The sequence below is a fragment of the Manacus candei genome, unplaced genomic scaffold (assembly GCF_025592945.1).
Source record: "Manacus candei isolate 608988 ecotype Guabito, Panama unplaced genomic scaffold, ASM2559294v1 h1tg000069l, whole genome shotgun sequence".
Taxonomy (NCBI): domain Eukaryota; kingdom Metazoa; phylum Chordata; class Aves; order Passeriformes; family Pipridae; genus Manacus; species Manacus candei.
The window spans coordinates 3,301,860-3,325,748 of NW_026138117.1; the positions used below are offsets into that span (position 1 = coordinate 3,301,860).

At 41.8% G+C, this 23,889-nt stretch overlaps 1 protein-coding gene and 2 long non-coding RNA genes across 5 annotated transcripts in view; 2 read left to right on the top strand and 1 right to left on the bottom strand.

The window, feature by feature from the left end:
- The window catches only part of LOC127479621 (uncharacterized), a 28,425-nt gene extending 5,024 nt beyond the window's left edge, over positions 1–23,401 (bottom strand). For both annotated transcript variants that reach the window (XR_007907619.1, XR_007907618.1), the window contains exons 1-2: positions 23,304–23,401; positions 14,641–22,134 (exon numbers count right to left, since the gene is read on the bottom strand). This is a non-coding gene — a long non-coding RNA (uncharacterized LOC127479621). The remainder of the gene's footprint in view (positions 1–14,640; positions 22,135–23,303) is intronic.
- On the top strand, positions 258–20,072 carry LOC127479623 (uncharacterized). Of its 2 annotated transcripts, none has more exons than XR_007907621.1 (3): positions 258–1,707; positions 2,453–7,265; positions 16,939–20,072. It is a non-coding gene; the product is annotated as an uncharacterized LOC127479623 (long non-coding RNA). The 2 variants fall into 2 exon arrangements; XR_007907620.1 differs by lacking the exon at positions 16,939–20,072 and having other exon boundaries at positions 2,453–2,547; positions 2,877–7,968.
- Positions 23,402–23,424: 23 nt separating the features above from the next.
- Positions 23,425–23,889, top strand: part of TMEM131 (transmembrane protein 131) — a 92,998-nt gene continuing 92,533 nt past the window's right edge. The window contains exon 1 of the mRNA XM_051806781.1: positions 23,425–23,700. Within this exon, the coding sequence (XP_051662741.1) occupies positions 23,535–23,700 (166 nt within the window). The 5' untranslated portion in view covers positions 23,425–23,534. The remainder of the gene's footprint in view (positions 23,701–23,889) is intronic.

Below are 23,889 nucleotides of genomic sequence, written 5' to 3' on the forward strand. Positions count from 1 at the left end.
GCAAACAAGGAGCTCTTTAGTAAACTGCTACAGAAAGTCCTGCTCTCCCTCTTTTGACTTCTTGGTAAAGAGTCCTCTCAGAGACTCCATTAGGCTTCCCCTTTCAGGTCTTCCCAGAGCACTCTCAAAGAAACAGAACAAATCTCACTGCTGTAAAACCTTTGGACACAAACTATAAACAAGCAGCACAAAAATTGTGCCAAAAAGTATCCGGTTTTGAAAAATATTATCAGCATCCTGGAAACCAGAAGCCAGAGTGAGCCAGCCTTTAGCCTTGGTTAAATACACTGAACTGAGGAAACTGATGGGCTGAATGAGAACAGATCATGAGCCCACAGCAAGACAGAAACATGTTTCACCCCCTCTGAAGAGGACATATTTGGATGGATCTGCATATGTAGCAAGAAAAATAGAATTCTTTTGCAGTGCTCCAGCAGTCTTCTCTTTCAGTTATTTGCTTTACCTTGTCTTGTGATTTCTAACACTCTGGAGAAATTCATACTTGGAACACACAACTATATAATCAGGATTTTTGGAGGAGAGGTTGATAAAATTAATAAGAAATAAAAGAAAGCTTAAGAAGATTTCACATCTGAGAATGAAGAATCCAACTATTACAAAATCACAATGTATATTACCTATTCCTGAAAATCTTCCCAGTTGATCACTATGCTGAAAAATATGTGAAAATGTAAGCATGAGTGACTGTCAGCATCCCCGTGACACAGAATAAAAGTGATAAAATAGGTAAGAGTCTGCTTTGACACAAGGCATTGTGTTTAAAAGATGATTCCTGGTTTAATTTTGAGAGGGGAAGCCAAGCCTACAGCCCATTTCATTTTATTGTACTGAGCAGTTGTATCCTTTTTATTCTTTACAGTGTCCTCTACCACACCAGTTTCATGAATGCAGGAACTGAATTCATTTTTGAGACTGGCTGCTGAGGGACAGAGATAATGAGGTGGAGAAAATGGCCAGGATGTAGCAATTTAATAGATTTTATATAAAAATATAGCATGGCACTTAAGAGCTCCAGCTCTCAGCAATTAGTGAAAGGACAAGGTGATTACAACCCTGTTATGGCAGATGTCTTCCTCTCTCAGTAGTCCCAGTGCCTGCACATACCTGCAGTACTGCACCAATTACCATCCTTTGCGAGGAAAGCCCTTTCATTTGCATTGAATTAGGTCATTGCCCAGTTGCTTTTCCCACAAGCACAGAAAAGTGCAGAGATGCTTAGAAAAAGAGAGGAAGGATACTTCCCACTTCCCAAAGAAGCAGAGATGGGCAAGTGAAACATCTAAGAAATGATGCTAAGTGTAAAACAATCCTGCCCTTCTACTTCTGTTTTCTTATTCCCACTGATCTGCACTGCTTCTCAAAACATAAACCTGCTCAATATAAGTATAACCACAGGATCAAAGACAGCAAAATATTAACAGCTGCACATTAACAATGACAGGCTAAGCCAATTAAGCTGTAATTAAAACACAGCATAGCCTGACAAAGGTGGCTTCATTAGAAGAATGACTATGGTGGAGGCTGTTTGCATACTCTGCCATGGGCTTGCAGGAGGAATGTCTGCCTTCCGTTAAGTCCTGGGTATTGGAGTGGTGTCATAAACAGGACCTTAGGGCTCCCAAGTAACACTTAATCTTGCCAGAGTGCTTTACAAATATGAGGCTAATCTCATGGCACCATGAAGAGGTAGGTGTTATCTCCTTCTGCCCAAAGTCAAATGACTTGTGTAGTTGTACACATAGAGTCTCCAGGGAAGGGCCAGAAAGAGAATACAGAATGTTGTTGGGGGTTTTTTTGTCTTATCCTAATTGCTCCCTACTGAAACCATCATTAACTGCAGAACTCATTTTCTTTCCTCAAAAACTGAATGGTATAATTTGCCCTGAATGCCATGAATGCCAGATAGTGCCTTAAATGCAGCTGCTTCAATTCAGCAGTGAGGAACATCCAGCATTTAAGGATTATTTTATTGCTTGTTGCCTACTATGGCTTCAACCAGGCTTTCCATCTCAGATTGTAAAACTGGATTCATGTTACTATCCGAAACTGGCAGTGGCACAAACTAGTTTTACAAATCAGAAAAAAACTATTTTCCAGCTATTCCAGCTATTTTTGCTGAGCAGTGAAGAAAGTTCAACAGCAGTAAAATGTCTGCTTATGTAATCAGCTTCAGTTAACTGGGGCTGGGTGTTCATATGATTAGTTTAAAATATTTAATTAATGATTATAAGAACCTCCCACAGGTTCTTAGTGCTCCATGTTGCAATTGAGTTGCCTTTCATAGATAAGACTGTAAGAGAACAGCCCCATAACCATTTTGTAGAGAGGGAGACTGACAAATGTAAAAAAACCCCTTTCTTATACATTTATTGTAGCTCCTGTTTTATGAGTGCCTCTCTCTAACTGTAAAACAGCAGCTGTTTTCTTACAGGCACCACAGCAGAAAAGAGACTTGAAAACACATTACAAATAGAAGAGATGACCTCAGGGGCTTCTTTCATGCAGAAGAGGATGCCAAAGAGGAAGGTGTTACGAAGGGAAAGGAGATAATAAAGTATCATCACAGATATCACATTTAAAAGGGCAGCAAGACATGTAACCTATTGTTATCAAATCTTAATCTTCCTGACAGGTGTTTGCTTAATAAGACACAAGGAGTTGTGGATTTTCAGTTCAGCTTAGAGTTAGTGAGGTCTTCACCAAGGTTGTGGGTTTGATCCCTGTATGGGCCATTCATTTAAGAGTTGGACTCAATGATCCTTGTAGGTCCCTTCCAACTCAGAATATTCTGTGATTCTGCGATCTGTGATTTTAACACAAGCTGTAGCACTTGCTTGAATTAATGCATTTCCCAGCCCCACAGCAGTAGCTGAAGCAGAAAAATCTCTTGGAAAAGTATTTCCTTTGGATTTTGAAGCTACTTGTGAATGAGAAGCAATCTTTGGCAACTTGTCCAGGTGTCATTTTTCTTTCCAGCTTAAAAGATTTACCAGGACAACACTGGTAAGCTTGTGTTATCCTTAAAACTTGTTTTTCACACTCATTCTCCTTCTTGCTCGTTACTCTAATGGCACTTTCATAAACATCGCATTTCTTTCTGTGTGTTCTCAGCCTGTGAAGATCTGCGCGAACTACACAACTGTCATAAATTATAGGAGTGCAGCTGAAGGCAGCAGTGCTAACATCAGGCCCTGCATACACAGTCCTATTTTTAAATTTCTGTTTTGTTGAGAAGGGAGGGGGTTTCCTGTGAGCATAATGAAGTGGTGCTTGGCTGCATGCTACAAATAATTTCTCATGCAAATTTTACCCAAGTCTGTGCTTATGGTTCGCTTATAGCCTTGAATGGAGAAAATAAAGTCAACCATATGGTACAATAGTTCATTATTTATAAATAAATATGTGATATGTCATCTTCATAACAAAAACCATAAAATAACTTTCTCCAGAGAAACAGACGTATGAAAATAATATACAACTGCAACACAGCTCTAACCCATCTAAGCCAGAATCTGTTGGAATCTCAAGGAATTTCCTCGCAGCCATCGGTGTGCACTGGGCCAGGCTCAGGATTTTCTGAGCATCAACTACTAAGAACCTCAACTATCCTGCTCCCCAAACACAGTTTTTGTAGTTTACTATAGTACATCAGTGAGATGCTCATCCCAAGACCTTATTATGTGACTCAAGAAACCATGGGAAACAATACTCTAAAATAATGTTTAACTTCATCATTGAATCTTTCCAATAAATGCAATGAGATTCGGTCATTCATTATCTACCCCAAAAGTGGATTAAAATGTGCCCACCACTGAAATAAAAACAAAGCTTTTAAGCTAATCTCAGTAATAAACCATCCAGTCATCTCTTTCAGGTCTGAAAATATATGTGCTGCAGTAAAAAAAATTATTATAATTGTTAATTAGCTCAGTATAGTTAATTGATGTGTTCTGCAGCATCCTTAGAATTTAAATTCTGCAATTGAAAGTAATAAATTAAATAAAATTAAGAAACATACTTTAATTTTTAAACCCATTATACCTGCACTGTATTTTAAGCATTAGGGAGCCTGAAATTCACAGTAGACATTTAATGAATAATCAGACCTGGAGATATAATTTGTCATAGCCACAGAAAGGGCTTGGTAAAAACCAAGCCTGACAAGTTAATTAAGTCTGAATATATTGGATAGTAGGAATATTTGCTGGCATTATATATTTTTTTTGTTTTAAAACTTTTTTGACATATAGAAAAAATAAGAAACAACTAAGAGAGTCTACAGCATATAGAATTACAAATCTTGAAAAATATTTAAATATTTAATAGCTACTGAATGCATTTTTTCATGCTTTTCATACAAAATTTCCTTCTCAGAAAACCCAGACAATATTTAAAAGAGTATTTTCATAAATGGCTTGGCCTTACAACCCTTTAACCTCATGAGTCATTCCAGATCATGCTAAAGCTTACTCATGAGGAGGAATGTAATTTTTGAGCCCTTAGCATCTGACCTCACAAAGTATGATGCAAACTTTACCACCACGAGTGAGAAAACTAAGTGCAGTGGCAGGGTGCTGCAATCTCTTGCTGGAAGAGATGAAGCTTTTGTGCTACTTCATGGGTAGCTCCCTCTGTCTACTATCACCTCTATCCATGTGCAAAGAAGCTCAAGTGAATCAAATGCTTGCAAGATTCAGCCATAAGTGTTCCAACTCCTAAAGGGCCTAGACTGGCAACACACTGAGTCTTCTCCAAACTGGCTATGTACCTCCAAACTTTCATTAATGTTTTTTTTAGAGGGTTGGCATTGCCAGGAATTGCCTTACAAAACCTGAAATCCTTGCCTTCACACAGATCATGAAATGTTTCTCTCTCTCTCTCTCCCGCCCTCCCTCCACACAGACAGACACCCAGACACACTGTCTATCCATGCAGCTGTGGGTGTAAGGGTGTATGCCTCTGTGTGTATATACACATTAAAGGTGCGTTTGTTTGCTTCCTCTTTTTTAAGCTTCAGGAAGCCTACAGTCTCAAATTCTTCCACGATGGCTGCCAACATCATTCTTTGACAGGAGGGGAAGGACAAGAGGGAATAATCTCATAAAATCCCATGACTCAGCTGGGATTCAAGATAAAACCTTGTCACTCATAAAGAACATGTGAACACCGACAGCGACTGAACCAAGTCCACAGCACAAGTTAGCAATGCTTACATGGTTTCCCATTTTGAACTTTTGTATTTTGAGATATATTTTTGCTGTTACAAAAGAACAGGTAATAAGAAACTTGGTATTTCTGTGACATTAAGAAACTGTTATCCTTTAAGTATTATTGATCTTTCCAAGCAGTTAAAGGTTTTACCCTTGGCTAGTGGTTTGTTGAAATACAGCAAATGATATACTTTGTAGAAGTTGTCCCAAATCAATCTCCTGATACCAAAAAGCCACGTCTAGTAAAACCATGTGGTCATAAAACCTCCCTGCAGCTGTTGCCTTTGCAGTGGACCCTGTCCAGATCCTCCCTCGCAGCGCAGAGAACATAACAGAAGATATACTGCAGCCTGGGATGCTCTATTCTATAGGTAATTTTTCTTCTGGGATCAAAGCTGAGAGAGAACTCCTATTCCATTTCATGCTCTCTCCTTGTAATAGCTCCCTGACTGCAAATGAGGGATCTTCCCACTGTTTTGTAGGAGAGACTACTGTGACAACCCAAATCACAATCCATGCTGTGACTAAAATCAAGTTCTTTGGGCCTCTACAACTACAATGCTGCGATGATGAGCGGTACTTTCTCCACTCACACATATGCTCCCAAGGCATAGTATTTATCCCCATTCTTCCTCCATGTAACAGCTACAGGCTGGATTAGTAAATAAAGCAAGCGTGGAGCCTGGAATGGGAGGTTAAACATTGTGCTGGAAAGTCAGCAATTTTAGTCATCGGGTAAAATCTCCCGTGACGACATTCCTTTCTGAAACCGGATCCCGGAGAGAACAGCTTACAAAGCTGCAGGGATGCCAGGCAATGATCTACGGCCCTGGCCTTCCTGAAATGTATTCCTCCCCAGCATCTGTAAGCTGTCAAGTCATCCGTGTAGTCCTCATGTATGTGTAATACATCCTTGAGCCATGACTTTTCTCCTGTGGTTCGAAGCTGTGTTTTCATGTGGCTCTGGGTGCTTTAATTATGTGCAATGTCAGGATACAGGTCCAAACAAAATAATTTTAAATTGGCTTCCCTATTTTTAGAGGACAGCTTATGTCCTGCTTGGATGAGTGAACAGAAATGTTTGGGAATGGCCCCCAAACATCTTCTTGTAAGCTGAAAGTCTGAAAGCTACAGCTAAATCCAGGCAATCACATGATGATGAGCGTAATCAGGAACATATATCTGAAGGATGTCTTCAGACTTTTCCAGAAAGTTGGGATCTGTCACAAGAACTGCAAAATTTTTAAAAACTGAGTATTCTTTCTGTTCAGACCTGTTATTACATACAGTAGTATTGTTGCTAGCTAAATATGATTGGACCTGATGATCTTAGAAGTCTTTCCCAACCTTAATAATTCCATGATTCTACAAACCTTTGACGATCTGGGGGCTTTTCTTCTAGGTTTTGGAACCAGGGAAAAAGGAAGAGAGAGAACTTCTCCTTGAAAACTTGGACATTTGGACTTTTATCAGCATTAATCTGATTCCCAAAGAAATTGTACACTAAATCATAAATCAACTAAATGAAATGAAGTAATTTTCATAACAGAATCCAGTGCTGAAATATCCAGTCTACATAGAGTTTGGGATGAACGTATCATGTTTAAGACTTTTAGCCAACCTCTGGAATTCATGTGCACTTTTTCCACTTGAGCTGTTACACCACAAAATCAGTCTCACTGTTGCATTCACAAGTTGCCCAGAGAGAAATGCAGTGCTCAGAAACAGAAGACAGCTCTTCTGCATGGGATCTGGCTGGCTGCATATAGAAAAGTCATGACTGTCTCCAGGAGCCTATTTTCTAAATAAGGTTGGACAAAAATGTAATTATTTTGTGACTTTATAAAATGTTTCAAAAGGATCTCTAGGGGTAGTACTGCTTGTAAGAACATCCTGAAATGCCATCTGAAGGCACTGCTGCTAACAAGGAGTATCTGCAGCTCAGGATTCCTTCTTTCACAATCTGGTCACCAAACCCAATACTGAACCTGTTGTGGTTTCCCACAGTTGTTGATCCTAGAAGCCATGTGTAAGGTATACCTTTAATTACTAATATAATTATTTCCACCAATGTATGGGTTATGTTGTAGAAACCCATAAATTACATTTTTGCCTACAGGTAGCATTCATGTAATTATCCATGTAACATAGGCACAAAAACACATGCTCTTTACTGAAGAAGTCTTTACTGTCATTTCTGTACACTCCTCTCCAGAAATTCTCCTGTAAATACCCTTCAAGATTTAAAGAGGTACAACTTTTATTTGCTGATTTTTTCTTGACTTCACATGGAACCACCGACTGTTTTGTCTGAGAACAAGCCCAGCCCTTACGATCAGCATACTTCCTGTTTCACATTAATTCTCCTAACTCCATAAGGCATTAGGGATGGCTTGTCAGAAGTAGGTCTGTTGTGTGTTGCAATGATAATTAAGGGAATTTTCAGCACAAAATGATATTTGATTTTTTTTTCTACTAAAACAGAGTGAGAGGTCACGTTATACTCAAGGTTGCCCTGCACCTTGGTAAATATGTTACTCTGAAAAAAATCAGCTAAACCTGATTAAAGCTGCAAGTAGTTTTCTAATGAAGAGCATATTTTCAGTTAGATTGGCATGTTGGCCTCCCAGGACAGACAACATATACTACTTGGTATTTACTTTAGGATATTCCCTCTCTCCTTCTGAGATTACTGAAAACTTGACTTGTCTACAACATTCTCTGTAGTCTTTGAAAATTACTTACAGATGACAGGAAGGAATCTGGTGGCCTCTCATATTTGTCTTGAGTCTTTTCCAATTAAAGAATTCAGGCAGCATGAAAACTTCAGCTGTGTCTGTTTAGTCAAAAGAAGCCCATGACCAAAAGCTGTTCAGCAGTCAAGCACAAAAAGTGGTGGGACCATGGAGATACAGAAAATCAACAAAGTAAGACGAGCAGAAAGCACAACTTTGTGAACACCCAGAAAAGTCGATTTCCTGTTGAAGCTGGCATCCTTTGTTCCACTTCCAATAGCTGTATTTAAGTAATTTCTTTTAGCATTTTTAAAATACAGGTGGTTTTGCTCTTCATGCCTGGATTCATAGGAATGGCACACATTGCAGAACTGAAACAGGCATATATAAATTCTTCAGCATCATACAGCATTTAGCTGCTTATTGGTTTTATGTAGTATTTGTGGAAGTGTCTAGTAGCTGGAAGAACGAGTAAGAGGAGTAGTCCATGACTGATCTCTTGATCACTTTAGAAGATAAGTGCTTTTATAATTGAGTAATTTTTAACTTGTATAACTTCCTGGGTTCCTCTTTTGTCAGAGTCTTTATTGATAATAAAAAGTTTACAATATGCTACGTAAGTTGAAGGCAGTAGGATAACCAGGTGTGATGGGACCAGAGGCTGCCAAAGTTCCATCTCAGAGATGGGAGGTGCAGCATCACAGTCTTAGGGATATAGCAGATGGCTGGACAGATCTCGGATGTCTTTGGCAACAGGGGATCAATAACGCTCACACTCAGAATGATGGGAAAAAATTAAGAAAACTGGCCTTCCTTGAGCAAGGAGACAGGCACAGAGACAGGAGTCTTGGACATGCAGCCAGTATTTCTATTCATGAGCCCTGAAGGCACTGCTTACTAAGCAATTTCCCCATGAAGAAAAGAAAAAAAGCAGAGCTTTCTGTATTGGGTCTCTTGGACCACACTAACTGTTTAGAGCCATCTGATACACTGGGAGAAGGAGAAAGAATTCAAATATCTGAAACCACCAGAGTGAGGACTGTAAAAAATAACAACTAAGTTATCAGGTGATGGTATGTGCTATGATTGCTAGATCATATGGAAATAAAGTTCAGCAGCTGCTATTTTACCCGCATTACTAACTCTAGTTCTCCCATAGACAAAAAGCAATAAAAAAAGCTGTCTGCTGCCTACAAATCTGAGATCACAAGCCATAGGCCTCAGACAAGACTTTGGCCTCAAATGTCTACATTTTACTATAAAGATAGATATACACTATAAATTAAATGAACTAAAATATTCATTTGCTTGGTAACTAAAATAAATTTTCTACCTATCATTATGCTCCACAAAGTATGAATAAATGTGGACTGATGTCAAATGAGTCACAGAAAAAATAAAATAATGCTGTTTATCTTTACACATCAGCTGTTGTATTATATGAAAGTCATTCTACATTAAAGAGCTTATAAAGTTAAGTGAGACTTTACTGCCACAGTAAGAAATTATTCTAGCCTTTATTTTATTGCAAAAGTATTGGTAACCCACCTGGATCAGTGCCTTTGATCACGCTACAAATCTTTGAGCACACAGTAAACAAACTGGCAGAGGTGTGAGTGATTCTTTCACTCTAAGAAAGAGGACAAGACAGTTTGGCAAATTGCCTTAGTTGACGTTCATTTACCAAGAAAAGTATATTAGCAGCAAGTCTGGTCACCTAAAAGTAGGAGTCTGCAGGGATAGCTCCCAGTTCAAGGGCCAGATTCAGGTTCAGAAGAGTCTTCTGAGTGTCCCATCATTGCCTTGACTTGACTTAGGCCTTCCTCCGCAAAAACCTGAGCAGGTCTTTAACTCAACCATTAACTTTCTAGCAACTCAGTTGCCTCTAGGTTGCAACACCCAGTGCCTAGGCAGCTGAGGGAATAAGTAGTTTGAACTTATTAGGTCAGACAGCACTTGCTCTGAGTGATGGTGCTCTATTTTATTAATAACACGTTATCCAGCTTTATACCCTAATTGCTGCCTCTGAGCCAGAAGCAGTAAAGGAGGGCAATGCTGCTCTCCATGCTGGGCTTTTCCCTGGTAGTCATTGTGTTCTTTGCACTTAAGGCAATGGGCACAAAACAGAAAAAGCACTTCTAAAAAGAAGTTTGTTGGCCTTGAGTAGGGGGGCTTTCCAGTCACTAAGCGAATACTCTCTGAAGGGAAAGGTAAAGCACAAAAGCATCTTAACAGTGCTTCTGGATGTCAAGGCCAAAATCTTTTGTCACAATTTTTAATATGTAGGCCATGCATCTTGCAAAGCAGAGCCTTATAAATCTTTTCTGTTTCTTGCAGGAAGGAAAAAGCAGAAATTTGGCTCCTTGGAAATGCCGATTAAACAGCAAACAAAAAAGCAGCAAAAGGGCAATCTCCACAGGGGTGGTTATTTGCATGGAGGAAGCTTTTGCTGGGGGTTTCCCTTTGCTTCTGGTCAGAAGACAGTTTTGATGAGGCTGAACTTTGTGTATTGAATTTGGAATGAGTAATACAGGCAGATTGTGTGCCCAGTGGGAGACTAGAAACTTTTGTCATAACATTTACTTTGAAAAGAGTTTGCAGAAAGGTAACATACTTTGTCAGCTGCGGAAAATAACGTCACTGATAATGCCATGAACAGGCTTCTGACAGAGCTATAAACACTGAGACAGAAATTTAGGGTGTTTTTTAAAGGTATCAGCTGTGAATTCCCAGCCTCAGGGTGAGTCATTTAGACCAGATGCAGCATTTCAAGGAAACATTTCTAGTGAAGTGACTAAATAGTTGGAAAAGGCCCAACTGCAATGCATTCATAGGCATCCCATGGGTCAGGTGAAAGAATCTGTTTCTTAGGGACACCTGGGCCAGGTGGTATTCGCAGATGATGTAGAGACAAAGGCCAAAGGAGATGGAGTTGCCCAAACAGAGGGAAGCTGCATCCAGGAAAGCAGGAAAGCTACAGAGATGTCGGCACCCAACAACTGGAGTGACACATGTGAAGACCTGTCCAGGCTCTCTGCAGAAATTAACAGCTGAAGAGTTGTGATTTGGTGAAAATATGATCCATGGAAAATACTTAGGAGGCTGAAGGGGAAGGAAATGTACTGCCTGAATAACACCAGGAGCTACTAATGACCGGCTAATGCAAAGGCCAAAAGAAATTCATCATCCATCAGCTTCAGGGTGTGTGAAAACTCAGTGGATTATGTTGTGTGATTGGTATTTCTATTGCTATTGTACTGGGAATTGCCTTCATGTAGCGACCCTGGAGGGGTTCTGGGCTACTGAAGCGAGTAAATGTGCTCTGGAGCAGAACTGAGCCCCTCTACAGAGAGCTGGCAGGAAGAAATGTGGCTCCAGGGATTTCTTTGGGCTTCAAGTGCTTCTAGAATGAGTATGGAGTGACAAAGATTAATTGCTCCCTGTGACAGTTCTAAACTAGGCCACTGTGCAATAGTTTGCCTTTGTAAACCTGTTGGAGTATTTGAAACTACAGCTGTGCCATCGGGTTTCCTCTTTGTCAGGATGCTGCCTCGTGGCATCAAAAGTTGAGCTCTAAGTAAGAACAAAAAAAGAGATTGACATTACCAGACTCTAAGGACAACAGCCAAACATTTCACAGCATGTCATGGCAAAGAAGTGTGAAATATCCCGCTTTGCCCAGGTATTAGGGAAATATTCACAGAAGACAAAGAATAGAAGCTATTGCTCTAATATAACCCATTTACCTTAAATTTGCAAGGATTTGAGCAATGCAACTGGGTGTAGTATCAGGTGACATACCACAATGTGCCTTTTTTTTTCGTGTCACAGTGGATAACTGTGAGGTTTTATATTGGGTGGTGGAAAATGGCCTGACCAAGCTACATCATCTCGAACTTCCCATACTGGAACTACTAAAAAAATCCTACTCAGCGGCTTCCTGAACAACTGAGCCAAAGCTTTGCAATAATTGTAAGAAATGTAATTCCAAATAGCAGCAAACTTTCCTGCAGTCAAGAGCTGAATGTGTTATTGGTTTTGACTGGGAGTCTGCATCATCCAGTTACACTGACACTGACAGATTAAGACAGAGCACAAACCACCACAAGGTCTGCAGAGTACCTTTCATATTCATGCATACACCAGAGATATTTCAGAGGATGAGAAATTATCTAATTTAAGAGACAAAATCTGAAGATACCCAAGAAAACCCATAGGAGGAAGATCCAGCCTAGGCCAAAAGGTCTCTGAAGCTTTTTTAGAAGATTAGCTAAGAAGGTTTAACTCTCTGGGGATGTCAGTGGCTTCTGCACGGAAACTTTAAAGAGACAAATTGCACACGATGGATAGACCTGGACAGCAGAACAAACATTTCTGTCTCACTGATAATCTAGAATGAAGAATGTGGGGTATCTCCCAGACTTGAGCAGGCAGTCTCATGCTGGAGCCTGCAAGGACTGCTGGGCTTCCTGCAACCATGGAAATTACAACAGTGATCAAACTGCTAATGCTTTCAAATTCTTGCTGAACAAAATAGGGAAAAGCTGCAGAGAGCACCTGGCAGTGATGCTGTATGGTTCTCTGTGTGGGAAATTGCTGTGTTTGTATGATATTACATTTTTGTGTGTTTGATGGGTAAGGAGAGGCAAAATGAAGTTGGGCCAGAGCTCTTACTCAAAGTGCTCCTCTAAGTTTTAGACTTCTCTGTGTGAATAAAAAAATAACATGGTAGGAGAAAGCTTTACATAGATAAAACTATGCCTGCAATAAAGTCTTCATCCTAAGATATTTATTCCACATCTGATCCCAGATGAATGAAAAAAAGCAACAACAGGAATTTCACAGTACCCCACCCAGACTTCCTTCAAGACCAGCTCTATAAACTATAGGATCTGTGCGTGCAGGGATTATACTGTTTGATCATAAAGCTGCACAGACTGAAAAGAAAAAAAATAAGTTCAGACTAAAAATTCGCATTGCTGTATAAACAAAAACCAGCCACCACTTGTTCAGTGGGACAGCAACACATCTGGTCTCCAATCCTGTAGCTGCCTGGCTGAACAGGGCTTGGGAGCACTGAGGAGCTACCACTGCCTAGGAGGAAGGGAGTGCCCAGTATTAGTCACCAGAAACCAGGTCTGAATCATTTCATGGAGTTCTGATTCAGCAAGTTAAACATTGGTGAGAAACAGGAGATGAGTCCTCAGCATTCTGCACTGAAGCAGACAACTGCTGGAAAACCCAGGAGGAGACCAATGACATGACTCCAGAGATGCAGCAGGACCTGGGACTGAGATGGGCCACCCAGCTCTTCATGGGCTTGGACCCAGGCATGAGACACTGGTGTGCTGGGGGAAGGATGTCCTGTCTCTGTGGACAGCAGCGATGACAAGACATGTATGAGGTGGCCCTAGCAGACCATGGCCATGTCCAGAGTTTGCTTTTCCCCATGTAGTTTTGCTCACCCCGAGCAGACAATATGAAGGCTTACACTTAGGCCTCCTGTGCCCAAGAATGACTGCCCACAATTACGCAAAGCAAATGTGTGTTTGGAGAATGCCACATCAGCAGTCCTCCTCGGGCGTGAGGAGGATTAGTGCCAGCCCTGTATGATGTTTACATAAGAGGATTTGATCTATGCTTCCTAGTGTGATTCACAGGGCTCTGCCTTGCTGGAGTAGCTAAAAGTTAATTCCTCTTGCCTCTGTACTTGGCCCTGGTACTCTGCTTTCTACAGCAACTGCACTGGTAACAGTAACATTGCAGCAGGTGTTATGGTCCAATTTTAACACAGATATTGTTGATTGGCATTTTTGTTTCTCCACATATTTTTTCCAATTGTACTTTTTGAGCCTACAAACTTATTTTTCAACTGCCAATCCTGCTTTCTTTATTTAGATGAAAACCAGAACACTAACATTTAGAAATACAAGGTTGCCAGCACCGTTTAAACACCCTTCCTTAAATACATAGGTTTGGAAAAACAAAACTGGTGCCTCTGTACTTTGACGAGCTAAAAATGACACTGGTTTCAAAGATATGGAGTATAAAAAGAAATTAAATGTTAAACTATAAATAACTCAGTTTTCACTTGGGCTCTAGAAACTTGCACAGCTTTCTATACAGGTAGTCACTATGGCACCAACTTATTTATCAATCACAAAATGTAGTAATTCAATCACAAAATTGAGAATTTCACAGAATGTCACTGTAGCACTACATTTTTTGTTTGTTTGTTTATTAGGGATAACAGTTTCAAAAATATGTTTTCTCATATATTTTCTTATAAATTTATAGGTTTTCTATTCAAAGCCTTGGTATTCCCTCTTCCTGCCGTTCGATCAATGTACCCATTTTGTACCTGTTTTCTGCCTTTAACTAGTTCACAAGACTCTAACACAAGAATCCAAGAAAGCTTCACTTACCAAAATTTTTAAGTGATTTGATTCCCCCATACTTTAGGAGCGATGTGCAGGTAAACCAGAAGGCATAGTAAATAATCATGTTTTGAGCAGGATCAAGAGTTTAATACTTGAAAGTTCTGGACATGACCAGATCTCATTCGGCTCAGACTCAATTATGATACTGAATCATCTCTATCTGGCATGACTGCTGCTACGCAACATTTTCATGAAGCTTTTACGTTAAAATGCAGATTTTTGCAGCTAACTTACCTTGGGTTGTTCTTCCTGTTGCAGATTTTTTGTTTTGTTTAATTTTTAAGTGTGGTGTGGCTTTCTGGATACTTCCGATACCAGCAGATGTTGCTTAAGGAAGAAGCTGAACTCCCTAGATCCATCTGGTGTCATTTGCCCACATGGTTCCCTGGGGATGTTTCTCTTATTAGTGTTTCCGTGAAAGCAGGCTGATGGCTAGCTACACAATCCCCAGCCAGAAAGTCCCCTTGGCTGCTTTTCATCCAGTCCCTTTCTTCTGACACATCCAGCTTTGGTGGGCTACAAGGAGTCAGGCCTCCTCCTGGAAGAGCTATTGAGTTTACTTGAGACACTCATGCAACCATACTGTGTCAAAGTACAACTAGAAGCAAAGGAATGTTGGCAAGAGAAAATTATGTATAAGCTATGATTAAGACATTAACAGAACCATTATTTATTACTCAATTTTCTATCACAGCAACCAAGATCAAAGGTTTTGCCTTTTATTCCCCTATGAAAACCTTATCTGGATCAAGCTGAGTCATAGTATTCAGTTTTTCTGTGGAACTCTCTCCTACATGGGTTTTTCAGGAACTTGCAAATGTACTTTCTTCAGCTCAGCCCTCTACGACCATCTCCTCCCCATTCGCCACCTAAATCATTTATGCACATATAAGTCTGTATTTCATTCCTTACTGTTTGTTTTGGAGCCACAAGAAACCCATTTGTTATTGAAAAGCTTAATTTCATTTCAAAGTAATTTTAAAATGTCAGTTTAGAGCTGCTCTGGTTTTAATTTTTTCTTCATTTGGTTTCAATATATTGTCATTTTTACATTTTACTTGAACAATTCAAAGGGATTATATACTATGAAACATGAAATTATATGCTAAGAGTGTTGTTGTCACAGGAACAGTTTGCTTCCACTGCACAGTGACTAGCAACTCACTGTATCTGTGTACGACTGCTGCAGTAGCTGTGTGGGAGCTGACTACTGCAACTCACAAAAAGTGCCCGTGCAGGGTGGTGCATGCAGCTGCTTACAGTCTGAGCCAGATGGATGTTATCCAGACTGGTCTGTGTATCAGGTAACTGCACTTACCAAAAGCTCAGAGCTGTGTTGATAAGTCCTGCAGAGAGAACAGTTATGGTAAATACAAGCACAGTGTCACAATGCTGTGGTTTCAGTTTTCATATCAGAGCTGGCCTGCAGCCTGGTAGCTCAAAGTATAAGAGCAGGCAAGCAACTCTCCACACTCATCCATCTAGACATAACCCCTGAGGTATGTAAAAGGTCTTTTAATATTCCAGAGAGGGCATCAGTTCCCAAATGCTCTGTCTTCTCTGGGTTCTTAGTTCTCCCTGTTAACAAAATTCCACCTCCACCTTGATGTGTGCCCAGACATCTATACCTCAGTTTGGACCGGCAACGCTGACAGCTCTTGTGTTGCTGATGGGAAAGCAGCACCTGGAAGGAGAGCAGCAGGTTCTTATTAAAAACAAATTTCTTCAAGAAAATCAACTAGTTACTCAGGAGCCTCAACTCAGGCTTCCTTAGCCCTCCAACCTACTACAGCTCCTCATCCAAGGCAGCACTTCATCTTTTGAATCTTTTTGTACTCTAGCGTATAATAAAAGACTGTGATATCTCATAGTCAGCCATAATTCAACTTATGCAGACTGGGATTTGATAGACACTAGATAAAATTTTACAGGACAGTACAACATGCTAGCCCAGTTAGAATGAGCTGGCGCTGGGAACTGCAGCAAATTCCTAAAGTACTGGCTATATCCCATTTGCAGAACTGCTCAGCCCCATGCTGTTACTTAAGCATCTGGCAGGAGCTGTGTTACTCCTGTCCTGCTCAGCCGGTGCCACTTCTCTTTTTTTTCTGCCCTGACAGATCTGGTATCTCCTCTGAAGAGCGAAAGAGAGGAGACAACACTTACGAGCTCTGTACCTCATCTTCTCTGTTTCCCCCAGAGCCTTATAGCACAAAAAAATACTGCACAGCAAATTTTAAAAGAAAATGAAGCGATCATGAACAAACATGGAAGCTGAGGGAATACAGCCTTGAATGATCACACTAGTACAGTCTATACTGGGGCTAACCCTCACTGATGAATATCTCTGTAGTGCTTCTTGGGAGCCTTTATTTCTCAGTGTGAGAGATGAGTTAATAGGCACTTAGAGACATGCTAAAGTGATGTCAATCAGTCCACAGCAATAAAATATCAGGGAAGATCTTTCTAAACCTACAAAGCTGCACCATAAGAGCCTTTGGTCTCATCTTTTTTTTTCTCTTTTACATGCAGAACTGAAAGAGACACTCAACCCACAGCAGCAAAGGGGAAGTCACAAGAGTGAAGAGCCATCATTTATACAATCCAACCTAGAAATAGAAATGAAAGAGAAAACCAAAGAGCAAAAGAGAAGTGCATATCCAAGAAGCTGTACACAGAATGACAGTACTAATGTTAACATAGGCTACCTGAAAGGACAGGAAAATCCAGACATCCCCTTACTCATACTTCATATCATAGAGCATATAACTGAGTTAAGATGGAGAAAATATCTAGAGCTGTCTGAAGGGCAATGAGAAGAAGCTGATCATCAAACTCCTCAAGTTCTTCCAGAAGAGAGATTTTAAAGACAGAGAAGACACACCACATGCACAGAAAGCAGGAAGAAACAGATGGAACTGTTTTCAAATCGTAAGGCAATTAATCAAATTCTACCACCAGAATTTCACCCTGCCTCATCCTGCAAGTTGATCTCCATGTGCAGATGTCTCTGACATTGGTCTCCTTCTTTGAGGATCAGGGGCCCAGGCATGAACCAGAAACCACAGTGGCTGATGTGTGCCCCCTTTGCGTGCTTCCTCTATTGTTCTGTTCAGCTTGTGCATTGAAATCAACAGCACCTCATAAAAAATGCCTCCTTATGACATAGGTTCCACATGCATTGGTGGTAATCTGGGACTGAATAAACTCTGGCCAAGAATTTCAGATGGAGGTGTCTGTGGCTGAGCTTCTGAATCTGCATGGAGACAACTGGATAAACAATCAAGCATACTGATGATTTTAAAATTGCCATGAAAATCAGTTGCACCTCACCAGTCTGAGTATTAATCAACATCTTTTCACCTACACACAGAAACACTTTGGCACTGGCACATCGTTGCAATGCAGCTGGATGTTCTCATCAGAAAAGATACACATAGCTGAGTTTATCACCATTTTTGGTAGAATCCCATTTAACTGAAAGAACAGGTTTTCAATGAAGTTTCAACACTCAAAAAACCTTTAGGAACATAAGGATACAGTTCTGTGTATCTTTGGGCAGAACAAGGTATTGGTTCATCTATTCTTTGTTCACCCCCATTCCTTTTCTATTTCTTCCTCCTTTCTCTGTCTTTCTAATCAATCAGTGGATTCATTCTGCAGTCATGGATGCTTCAGCATGAGATGCCTCCTCTAAAAGCAGAAAATTTAAGACATGGGATTTACCACAAAATAAGCAGATACACAGATACCCAGCATGATTCTGTGGGTATACCATACCACACTATACCATGTCAGCAGTCTTGGATTTCTACCAGACTATGGTTGAGAGAAGCGCCGTGTTAGGAAGTTCCAGCTTTGCTGAATCCATGTGGAGTATGGGTAGAATAAATATCACACACCTTGCTGTCACACCAAAATATCTATCCATTACACCAGAAACTGCCAGGTTGCCAAACATTGGAGGAGGCAGTAATACTGTGCTGACAGCAAAATAGGGCTGAATTGCTGCACCCTCGGGGAATGAATCTGGAAAGTCTGGAGCACACTAGCAAGGAATCTAAACAACATATGGGCAAACAGGAGCAGTTCCCTTCACTGGCAGTACTCTTACGCACAAAGCTAACCTGGTGGTTGTGGTGGAATTGAGACCTTTGTGTCCTATCCCCCAAGTCCTCTATGACCCAGTGCACAACACTGAATGGGACAGGGCATAAGGATACTGCAAATGCATTAGGTCAAGTAACACTGGTCTGTCATTCACCTCATAGCACTATACTACAGCCACACAACACCCATTTCTAGCCAGCCTCCTCCATGGTTTCATCTTTTATATATCAAACCTGTATGCTGATCACAACTAATTAAGTCACCCAAGATCAAATCAGTCCATTCTGCCTGGATCACAGTAGGAGAGAGGGACAATTATATGGCAATTGCATGGCACTGATGTAGCAGTAGGGAAACCTGAAGTGGTGCTCAAATGAATGAGGCCAGTACTTATTTCATGCATCTTTCCAGGCATGTATCCACAGCAAAAGTTCACACTGCACCTCACAGTAGTGATACTACAGATAGCACTATTGCCAGCAAAATACTGCATCCTTACTTTTATTAGAGGGAACTGGTAAACCACATGGCAAAGCTGAAAGCAGGCTCTCACTGGGCAAAGGTGTATCCTAAATTACAAGCCCAATCAAAAGTCATCATCCCTTTCTCTGAGAAAGTAACTTCTGGATTGTTACATTTAATTCCTAAAATGTAAAATTCTTACAGAAATTGAGGATATTTTTTCCTACTGGGTTAACAAAAAGCATATGATGATGAGTGGTTAAGCAAACAGAAAATCAAAGTAAAACAAATAATAAAACCCCCCAAATTTACCCCTGTTTGTCTTGAAAATATTCACTGAGCAAAAAGTAACAAGGGTTTGCTGAAAATAAATCTTGTAGACAATCCTGAAATATTAAAATCCAAATATATCACATCTCCTCTGTTTTCTTCATGCAAAAGTTTTGCAGTGCTACAAATGTTGGAAACAAAGCCCTCCAATGACTTGAAGCTGGCATGGAAAATGAAACAGCAGGGGAGTCCTGAGCCACTAGTGCTCAATGCAGGGTTGCCTTCAGCACACAGGTCCAGTATCAGCAAGTAAAAGACACACCACAGATCCACTGGGTAGTGAACCCTGTTTTGGGGTGCTCAAAAACACAGCCAAGGGATGCAGAGCACTGATGTGATGCAAAGTCATTTTGGCAGCTCAAGCTTATTGAAACTTTTCCAAGAGGACAACTTTTCCCTAGCAGACTCAGTGCTGGTATGTGCATTGTTTCTGTGTCATCCATCATAACATGGAGGCAAATGATGCAATTTAAGGAGCAACAGAAAGAATTATCTGGAAGAGTGGTTTTATAGAGAAGGGTTAAAAGAGCTTAATACATCCAGTTTTGTTAAAGCAGAGGTACATGGAGACATGTCTCCAGCCAGCAAATACTTAAGTAATGCAAACCTTAAGGATGGAGAGGAAATACTTGGGCTTCTACATATGGGAACAAGTAGGAGTAAATGAAAAGAGGGTGGGGAAAGACCAAATGTCAGAAAATCTTATTGGCAGTGAAGAGCAGAGCTTGTGCAAATTTTTCAGAGGAATTCTTTTAGTTATTTAATTTGAAACATACTAATAAACAAGCTAAGTAAGTCTGTACTAGCAGGAAAGTTGATTGGATTACCTAACAGCCTTATCTCTCCCCATTTCTTTCTTTGCTTCATTTACTTTCTACCAAGTAATCATGTATAACATTTGGTAAAAGCAAAGAGAAAGTAACCCAAGGTACATTCATGACCTCAATCTCAGTGTTGATTTAAGAGACTCTATTTCCCACTGTGAGTTCATGCCATCCCAGCAGAACAGGAGAAATGGACCTCACAAAAATTTCTCATTTATTCAAGTGCAACATCACCTGGATTTGATTGGTGTTCCACAGAAGAGGTAACTCTGTGCAGGAGAGAGACAAGGTGGTTCAAACAATGGATTATTGCTTTTGGAGTCAGTCAGGCAGATCACCTCTACTGAGTACCAGCAGTTGAAGAGGTTACAGGTCCTAACTAACCACACTGACACTCTCCCAGGAATTTTTGTCTCCATATCAAAGGTGGCAGAAAACCACACATCTGTATTTTAGTAGTTCTGGTTCCCTGCCCAGAAAAAAAAAAAAAAGTATAAACTATCCACAAAGGTAACTTGCATGATAATTGAAAGCTGGCACTTTGGTGTGCTTTAGGAGGAATGTTTTAAACTACCACACCTCAGTAAATGTAGCAGTCTTTAGGTACAAACCCTTTCACTGAAGGCAGGCAAGGCTGAAGGTGGACTGACCATAGCTCTTCTGGTGTTAAATTTACTCTATTCTAGCCGTCATGCTGACAAAGCTGAGAATGGCTGCAGGAATCAGAGTACAGTTCCCTATTTGAGGGCATTTCTTTATCTAACAAGTTGGCTGTTGAACTTTAGTGTCTCAGTAGTTATGTAATTTCTGTTTATCAACACAACTAGATTTCTATAAGAACTATATTCTACACCTTGTCATAGTTAATTGTAAGAAGCTTTTTTCAGTATAGAAATTGTTTTTTAAAAATTGTTCAATAGGCTCAAGCAATACTGCAGTATCCAAGTGTTAATATTTATACGTGCTGCATGCATAAACCAAGCAACTTGAAGAGTCTCAAACATGTATGAAACAATATAACCCAGACTAAATCAGAAATAAATTAATGGAATGCTTTTTGCTTTATCATTTACAGACATTGGACCATATTGTATTGGTTTTTCCTGCACAGAAAACAGTGGGAGTTCTGGACAAAGATGAAAAGGAGAATGTGTACTACGACCTGTTTGTTTTCTACTCATATCTTTTTCAAAAGACGGTCTGTGTTTCAAACAAATAAAAACTTCCCATATTTTAATGCTGTAAAGTTTCATAGATACCATAATGGTAGGACTCATGGTTCTTCTCTCATGTATATTATGGCCTTTTTTAACAGCATAGTTGGCATTTCCATTTTTACTCTAAGGTAGATGTTGCCATCCTTACATCTCAGTTTCATTAGAGTTCCCATTCATTTCAGTGGGTAGGATGTTCTACAGCCTGAATTACAACGCCTGGATGCTTGGTTGTGCAACACTGGCTTTGAAAGACGAGAAATAGGAAGGAGTTGACTTCTTTTTCCAGAAGAGTAATGCATGTACAGCAGAAGCCTAGTTCGGATGTAAAATCAAGATCATACCAGGTCCACTGTAATAAAGATGCAGCATTAATTGCTGTTTGTCATTCTTAGGTTTGATCATGCTCTTTGATGTACATACCTATCACCCACAGAAGTCAAAGTGTGGACTTCTGCTCACAGCAGTAATCAGGCTTTATATGTGGTTTGGGTGGTTCTGATAACTGTCGACAGAGATTCATGCTCATAAGTCACTGATTGGTGTATACCCATTTTCTATGCAGTAGTTAAAAGACTATGCAACTCTGAAAGATTAGTAATTTCAGAGAAGCACTTAATTTGATTCCTCCTCCCATGTCTTCAGGAAGTGACCACTGTTCCTGGGAAAGGTTTCGACCCAGTGCTTCCAACTTTCCATTTCACTCTTAAAAATAAACCTCATTGATGCTGTGGCCATAGTTCAACAAAACAGCTGTATCCAGACTTTCAAGGTGTCTTTGGGGAGTTCTAAGAAAAAAGAACAGTGTGTGTTAAGTTTGTGCAAAAGCCATAGCAATACTATTTTAGTTAGGTTGTTAGTCAGGCCTTTAGAGACTCTGGGTTTATTACACTACCCAAGTCTTTTATGCTGTTCTGACAGCTGAAACTCAAGGACATGTTCAGCCACTTCAAAACAAATGTGACATGTTGATCAGGTAGGGAAATGAGCTAAGAAATAGCACATGGGTGCATACTGGTTTTTTATTCTAAAAATCTAAGGCTTTTCTTCACTAAACAGAGACTATTTGTGCTATAGACTTTTCCTTTTAACGCTTTATCCAAGATGCCTTTGGCACTGTAAGTCCTGATCTTGGACAGGCAATACCCAATTCATGTCTCTCACTGGGAGACGGCACACCTGGTATCACAGGTCCTGTCAGGATGGTTCCATGGACCCATTTCCCAGCGCAACATCCTCTTGACAGACACCAAGCTCACACGTTTAACAACTTGCCTTCTCCCCATCGCAAATTTCCTCCATGCATTCACAAAGGCCTTACGGCCACTTGTGTCCCTCAAAGGCATAGTGCGTACATGTCTTCCCTCAGCAACGGCAGGCGCCCGCTATCACGCCCTGGCTCCAGCACAGGCCTCACGCCGCGCCTCAGGCGGGCAAAACCTCCCTCTCCTCCGGTTCTATTGCTGCCGAGGGTGCTGCACCGACAGGCCAGGCCCAGCAGCGGGGGAAGGGAGCGGATTTCCTCACGGGGAGGGCTGCCGACACCCCTGCTCCGCAACACCCTGGGCTTCCAGCAAGGAAGACAGGACACGGGAAATGGGCAGAAACACCGGAGAGAAACGCCCCCGCCCCCCAGCGAGGCCGCCGCGCACAGAGACAACGGCTCGGCGCCCGCCCGCCACCATCTTGGACGCGGGCAGGAGGAACGCCGACAGCCTCCGCAGGGAAACAACAACAGCGTCACCACAGCCCTTCCGGCGACGGAGAGAGAGCGCTAAGGAGGTGGGCTGACCCCGCCGCGAACAGCCGGCGTTTACAAAAGACCCAATGTCGCGTTTAAGAAACAAAAAAAATAAAAAATTAAAATAAAAAAATTAAACCAAAACAAGCCGGTCACCAGCCCCCTGCCTAGACCAGGGGGAAAGTGAGGCCGCCTTGCCCACACTTAAAATGGCACCTGCTCTGCGCCCTCGCCTGGCCGGGGGCGGGGCCTCCCCGGGGGGCGGGGCGGCCCCCTCGCCATCCCCCGCCCGGGACACGCGCGTCAGGAGCCGCAGCGCGCGCGCTCGCGGGGGTGCTCGCCCGGCCCCGCCCCTCCCCGAGCTCCTCCGCGCGCGCGCGCCGCGGCCCGGCCGGAGCAGACGCGGACACGGACACCCGGCGCACCCGCAGCGCCGGCGGCAGCGCGATGACGGCGGCGCCCGGCTGCCCCCGCTGCTCCCCGCGCTGCCCCCGCTGCTCCCCCGGTGGCTGCCCCTTCCCCCGCGCCGGCGGCTGGACGGCCGCCTGGCGGGGCGCGGCGCTGCGCTTCGCGTTGGCGCTGCTCCTCCACACGGCGCGGGCCGAGAAGGAAGGTGAGACCCAGATTTCCCTTCCCTTTCTTGTCCCCCTTCCCCCCGCTTCTCCTCCCCTCCCTCCGGTGGCGGCGGGGCCGTTGGCGGCCGTGGCCCGCGCCCGCTCCCGGGCGACGGCGGCGGGGTGGGGGGAGGCGGCCGGGAAGGCGCCCCGGGGTCGCCGCCCCTTGTCCCGCATCCCCCCGGCTC